The 7,430-nt window shown below is 31.5% G+C and overlaps 1 protein-coding gene across 1 annotated transcript in view; it reads right to left on the minus strand.

Moving 5' to 3' along the window:
- LOC117180626 (potassium voltage-gated channel subfamily KQT member 1-like) overlaps positions 1-3,308 on the minus strand; it is a 245,022-nt gene extending 241,714 nt beyond the window's left edge. Inside the window, exon 1 of the mRNA XM_033373115.1 lies at positions 3,136-3,308. Coding sequence (XP_033229006.1) covers positions 3,136-3,308 — 173 coding nt within the window. The remainder of the gene's footprint in view (positions 1-3,135) is intronic.
- Positions 3,309-7,430: the final 4,122 nt, after the last annotated feature.

The following is a 7,430-nucleotide window of genomic DNA, read 5'->3' on the forward strand; positions in this document are numbered from 1 at the left end:
TCTTCGCTTGGGGCGATTGCTAGAGAGATTGATCAGCAACCTGGGTCGGAGCAGTGTTGCGGAACGAACGTGTTATTTACTTAAATAGCACGAGAATTCTGGTCACGCCTACCCCGAAATGGAAATGGCTTAATGGTGTAATTTATTTGAGAAAAGCTGGAAAAGGGGTTAATCTTACGGAAAATTCCTTCAAAGTAGTTAATCCATATTTACTTATCTAATTTTACTTTATTATTATATTTTTTTTATCCTTGGACAAATATTTTTTATTTTAGTTACTGTAATTTCTAAACTTCTTAAATGGTTTAATTTTTGTTATTACTTAGTGTAGTTTTATAAATATGAATTTCAAATTTAAAAAACTTATTTTTGCAGATTTCCTCTTTTATTCTCTTTTTTAGAAAAGTTTTGTTTTCATTTCATATATTTTTAGATTAATCTTGAAAATCTTTTTTTTTTAATTTAAAAAAGGGGTTAATCCTACGGATTTTTTTGGGAAGGGAAGTAAGGGAAGGGTCGTGAGGGAAGGGAAGGGGACATGAGAGATTGAGAAGAAAGTTGAGGAGAAGCTAGAGCACTTAGCCTAACTTTCCTTTACTTTACCCCCTCAATTCCCCTCCTCTCTCATCCCCTAAGTTACCATCAATCATCCTCCCTCTATCTTTCTTCCTCTACTCTACCCTCATTTCGTCTCTCTTCTCATTTTATCTTACGTATACTCACTTTCCCTGATATGCCCTTCCCTCACTTCTCCTGGTTTTCTCATCCCTTCACACCCCATCCCTCCCCACTCATATCATATAATTTCCCCTCCCTTTCCCATGCCTAACTTTTCCTCATTTTTCCTTTACACCCCTCATTTCAACACACTTCGTCTCACTTCCCCTTATTTCTCCACCCTTACTTCTTAGCCCTTCCCCTTATTTCGCCTCACTTATCCTATACTTCCCACCCTCATTTTCTCTTACTTCTTCTCCTTTGAAAAAAGTACGCCGGACAGACACATACCTTCCCGAAACCATAAGGGTTTCAGCATGGGTCTTGAAAAACCTAAAAAACCAGTAGATTACAACATTGAAACAAATTATTCATTGTCTATTAACAGATTAACAAGTGAAATTACTACATTAAGATTATTACTATTTAGAGATTCCATTTTTTAAAGGAGGGAAAGTAGAGGAAATAAAGGTAAATAATGGGATAGGAAGTAGAATTAGTAAATTAAAGTGAAAGAAATTGAGTTTAGGGGAAGTAGGGGGATTGGGGGGCTGGGGGAAATGAAAAAGCGGGTGTAGAGAATTCAGGGGAAATAAGAAGAGCGTGTTAAGAAAAAGTGAGGGAAAATTAGGCGAGTGGGAGTAGTGAAAGTGAGAGGAATTATGGATAGGTTCAATGAGGGTTACAGAATGGAGTGGAAGTAAGGAAAATAAGGAAAGGGAAAGTAAGAAAAGTGACGGGTAATAAAGGGAAAGAGAGAATACATGGAAAGGAAAGTAGGCGAAATTAGTGAAGGGGAACTAGGGGCATATGTTAGCCATTTCGCGATCTGAAGACTTATTGCGTTTAACAAAATTGAAAACAAAATTGGAAATAAATAATATGTACGATTTGTTAATATCTGATAACAATGGTTAACTGTTGAAATCAATAAATTTCATTAACAATTACGATATTGTGTCAATTTTTGACCAAAAGATTTCGTTTTTTTACAGGAAATCATTTTTAATTACTTAGAAAAATCTTTTCTATCCGTCGTATTTTTTTTCAACGAAGAATGGTGAGGAGAAATGATGAAAGTGTAATTGGAGAAAGTGTAGGGAAATAAGGGAAGGCGAATTAGGAGAAGTGAGGCGAATAAGGGTAGACAAAACAGATGAAGTAGTAGATGGGAAGTAGGGAGAATGAGGGGTGGTGACAAGTAAAAACTGAAGAGACATAGAGGAAAAGATCAAATAAGATAAGTGGGAAGGGAAAGCAAGGGAGGGGAAGTGAGGGAAGTAAAAGAGTAATTAAGTGAGGGATGTGAAGCGAGAAGAAGTGGAGAAAAGGAATTGAGGGACATAATGTATATAATATAATGTATAATTTCTTATTAATGGTAGCAAACAAATATTTATCACAGTAAATTTAAATTTCATATCATAATAAATTTATGTTGTATGTTGAAAATTGTTTTTAAATTATGTAATGATAAAAATAATTATTCCTTCGTGAAAAATTTAAAATGACGGATAAAATATATTTATTATGATATGATATTTAAATTTACTGTGATGAATATTTGTTTGCTACCATAAATAAAAAATTATACAGTTGCTAATAGGTACATTTACATACTATTCCGAATTTTTCCTCTCCGTATATTTACTTATTCCTAATTGTTCACCTTCCTAATTTTAACGAATGCGAATTTTTACCCATTCCTCTTCTTTGCTTTCCGAATAAATACCATTTAGAGTTTTGGATTTCTGATTTATTCCTCTTTCCTACTTTATAGTATTCCTAAGTTTTACCATTATGTATTTTAACTCATTCTGAAATTTTACCTTTCTCAATTTTTATCCGTTCTGAAAAATGAACGGGACCCCACTACTTCCCCTTCCTTAATTTTTCCTACTTACTCCACTTACCCTACTTTCTCTCCCCTCATTTCCCCTTACTTTCCCCACGTCAGAGGTGAATAATCAAAATTATCAAACGATTAGTTGATCGCGTTGGCAGATTGCATAAACTCGAAGCGTAAGTTATCATAAATTACCCACGAGTTACCATAATGTACTATAAATTATAATAAATTACCGGAAATTCTGAAAGTTTTTAGATGCTTTGAATTTCAATTAAAATTGCTTAAAATTTTTTAAAATTAGTTAATGGTTCTAGTTCCTAATGTTTTTAGGGTTACAATCGTTTAAAGAAGTTTAGAAATTTTTTAAGGAGTGTCTACACATACCGAAAAAAACCGGCCAATCGCATCAAAATTTCGGTACAAATTGCCCTTTTTCCAGCTATTCTATTCGTACCGTACCAATCTGGTCGTTTGTACCTACAACTAGCAGTGAAAACAAACACTCCTTGAAAAAGTCTCGCTTTTCTCCTTTAGTACATAATGTAGGTACTATTCAATAAGGAACTTACATTTTCGGATCCATGTCGAGGCTGTGGAATCTCACGCAGGGGGGTGAATATCGCGCGTGATTCTTTTCGGTGGATCCTCTTCTGTCTCTTGCGGAGCGACACTCCGGAGACGTCAGTAGAGGCCGATGCAGCAACGCCGGACTGTCAGCTGCAGATGACGTCTCGGACGTCATTATTGCTGATCAGAAGAAAGCGACTCACCACTTGTTTGTCAGCTAGCCGACCTGTTCCAATCTCGATTGGACATGTCGAAGATAGGCTCATGCAACTGAACAACATCTGAGAAAGAAAAAAATGCTTCATTCATTTCAGTTCATACATAAAGTAATCAGTACAATGATTGGACACTTAAGACCATATAACGAGTGGGTCACGCGACCAGATTCCTACCTCACTGCCCATTTTTTTATTTCATATCTGATTTTAACCTGAAGCGCCACATCAAGTTGAAAATTTAGGATAATAAATAAGAAACACGAGCTGGTCCTCAATTTTAATAATTATGAAAAAAATAGAAACAAATTATTTACAAAAAAACTTTTTTCATAATTATACAAATTCAGGATGAGATCCACCATTCTTAGTGGTTCTTATTTAGTATCTTAAATTTTCAACTCGATATGGCCTCATCATCTAAATCGCCACATTATGTTAAGCATTTAAGGCAGTAAATAATTTCAATTTAAAGAAATTAACAATAATGTCAAAAAACACAATAATTGGCCACGAAGACAGTGATTAGCATAGGCCAATGATTGTACAGTGGTGAATCAAGGGGGGAGGTGGAACCCCTCCTCCAAGAACTTCAGCACTGGTCAATTTTGTAATTATGATGCGTAAAATATGTTACAAAGCACTTAATTCCCCCACCTCCAAGAATTGTTTCTGGACCCGCCCCTGGATTGTATAATTGGCCATTAAAATGATATTAAATACAATCATTAGCCTCCTCGTTGGCCACTTCAGGTGATAGGTTACTAATTATTAAGGAACAGTGATTAGCCTCTAAATTCTATAATGATTGTCCGGAGCCGAAAAATGTTCTTTGCATAATTTCCACCAAATATTTTTAAAACAAAGTGATAAACAATTATATTTCAGTAGTCTTTAAAAAGCTTTAAAAATTTAGAATAAATTTTGGCATAGATTTGAATCATTTTCTTCTCATATATTGTGGCGAATCACTATTTTTCCTCATTATTCACGATTCCACTAATTGACCACCCATTTATTGATATACATACACAATTTTAAGGTTACATGACTGCAATCTTGTATCTTAATTCACCAAATTCGATTAGGATCCATAGTTTGTTAATCAGATCTATTGTAACTATTTAAAAATATAATAATTTTTAACCAGCGTACACACTGAGCTCAATTTTTTTTTGTTTGATCTCCGTACTTATTTTATTTATTATTATTTAAGTATTTAAATTTAAATTGCTAAGTGTAAATTGTATTAAAATTTAAATATGCAAATAAGGTGGCAAAACATTAGGGGATGTATAACAATTGTGGGCAGCTAAAACAAAAAAATTAACTCTTCACCAAAAAAGAATAATTTTCAACAAAGTAGTTAAATTCTTAATAAAATGATAAATTTTTAACTAAGATGATGAATTTATAAGCAACAAAATTAATTTGTAAAGAAATAATTCAATTTTCAACAATAAAATTTATTTTGAAGTCAGACGATTACCTTTTTAAAAAAAAGACGAATTTTCGACAAAATAGTTTGAATCTTCAACAAAAAAAAAAGATTAATTTTCAACTAAAAAGTTTCATTTATAACCAAACAAGATGAAATTGAACCAAGAAGATTACTTTTCTACCAACAAAGATTAACTTTAAAATTATATAAATTTTTTAAGAAATAAAAAATTTTCCAACTAATAAAGATGAATTTTTACTCCAACAAAAGAATAAATAAATTTCCAGTTCAAAACATTAATTTAAAATGTGTTTAAAGCGAATTTTCAGTCACTTCACTGGCTTTCAATCATACGTATGTGCCCGCCGTGCGAGCACACTTTGATCGCGATACGTGCTCAGTGTTTGTATTTTTCCCACATTCACTATTAAAATTAGATTATATTTTATTATTATTATTTATTAATCATTATATTAACTTTTCTACATTATGCTCAACACTTGTATATCAATTTTAATACGTTTTTTATATACCTCTGCCTGAGATTGCTCATTTAGGTATTGAAAAATAAAGTACAAATTGTATTTATCAAGCTTACTGCAATATTTTTTTCTTATTTTGCAATAAATGTTATCTTATGTTATGTTATTATGTTATATTATGCGCTGAAATATGTATAACTTTAATATTATGACTTTTTGCATTGTTTTAATAATTTAAAGAAAATTCATTTTGTTTTCTACGATTAAAGAAAAACCATTCTACCTATCAAAAAAATATTTCGTAATATTTTGTTTTTCACAAATAAAACAAAAACTATTTATCATATAAAAAATTAATTCATGAAAAATTTGTAGATCTTTTTTTAGGTGCACAGTTTTTATCGATTTATCTCTTTTTGTATCTTGCTTTATTTGCAAATAAAATGAAGTTATTGCTTTTTTATTAGTTTTTTTGCGATCCAAATTTGAATTTTATATTCTTTCAGCAAAAGGCAAAAAAATCTTGAGACAGTATTGTAGAGTCCTGAGCACGTAACTTTCTTCTTCTTTTGACTTTTTCCCAAATCAAGCTTTGTTTGGCTACAAATTATCATTTTCGTTTGCTTTTTCGAGTTTTTAAAATGCTATTAAACTGCTCGTTTTCTTTATATTAAAAAATGTCATAGGGATAATTGTTTGTATTTTTGTCTTCTATAAATAGCTGTCAGTAGAATTTTCAAATCTTGAAAAAAGTGATCTCGAAAATGTTGAAAATACTCTTTTTTGATTTTTCTCAAAAATGGCGGCTCGTTAACTAACTAGTTCTTTCTTTCTGGTCCCTCAGACCTCACAACGTCGACATTTGATGAAATCCACGAAAGTCAGCTTTCACCTTCCTATTATGGATAGACAATTGAAAAATTATCGAAATTATGGCTCTCATGCATTCAAAAAATTTAATTGAATTATTTTATTTCCCTTCAATATATATGTAAGTCAACAAGAATACTCTCAAACATTGGTACAACTTTATTAGGATGAAATAAATTTATTTTGTCTCATTCCGTAAATGTACTTAATTCATTTTTTAAAATAAAATTATACTCTGATTTCGCAAATCTTTCGGGCGAAAATTAAGGGATCAATAAATTCGAAGGCTAGGAGCATTGAAATAGTAATAATTCGAAAGGTACGGTTCGTTAAACACCGATAACTAGCAACAAGTTCACTGGCAGAAATTCAAACCTAGTTGACCGTAAGCCAAAACTTTCGTCTGGGCTGCCACACAGTCACTTATGTCACTTAAAAAAAGTCACTTTCAGTCAGTTTTTTTTTAATTTCATTTTTCAGTCAGTTTTTTTTAGATTCTATCAAAAAAAAAAGAAAAAAAAGGAAATTCAATTTATCTATTTCCAAAACCTACAGTAATCTATGATATTAAAAATACTATTCAGTATCTCTTCACCGTTTCTCTTTTTAAAAATATTCTGTTTCCACTCCTTAAAAGAAATTTTCCCTTTTTTTGTTTTGCTTTTTTTTGCTGAAGTGCGAATCAAGTTAATAGAACTGACTAGGACGATGGTCTAGGACCTTTTTTCTTGGTGGTTCGGAACCTATCTCAAACAGTAGTAAGTGTGTGTCTGGGGGGGGGGGGGGGGAAAGAAAACGCAATGAAAAAAAGGTACAACGGAAATAGAAACCATTAGAGGATATATCAGAAACTCCCATTCCGGTTAATATAACTCCAAAAGGAAATCCCAAAATTTGTGGCTGAAAGTTATTAATTCTTTTTTGTTGAAAAGTCTTACCATTACATTTTTAGTTCGCAATTGAACTCGTTTGGTTAAATTCTACTACTTGGTTGAAAGTTGAACTACTTTTTTAAAAATTAATCTCTTTGGTTAAAAATGCACCTATTTTGATAAAAATTTTTTTTCATTTTTGGTTCAAATAAGATTTTTCAACTGAAAATTTAACGATTCTTTTTTTTTATTTAAAATTGATCACTTATTGTTTAAAATGCAAGTACATCGTTTGTAATTAATTTTTTTTTTAGAATATTAATCATCTTGGTTAAAAAATCGACTTTTTGGTTGAAAAATCAAGTCTTTGGTTGATCGTTGAACTCTTTTCTTAAGAATTCAAGTCTCTTGTTTAAA

The sequence above is a fragment of the Belonocnema kinseyi genome, chromosome 9, assembly GCF_010883055.1.
Source record: "Belonocnema kinseyi isolate 2016_QV_RU_SX_M_011 chromosome 9, B_treatae_v1, whole genome shotgun sequence".
NCBI lineage: Eukaryota > Metazoa > Arthropoda > Insecta > Hymenoptera > Cynipidae > Belonocnema > Belonocnema kinseyi.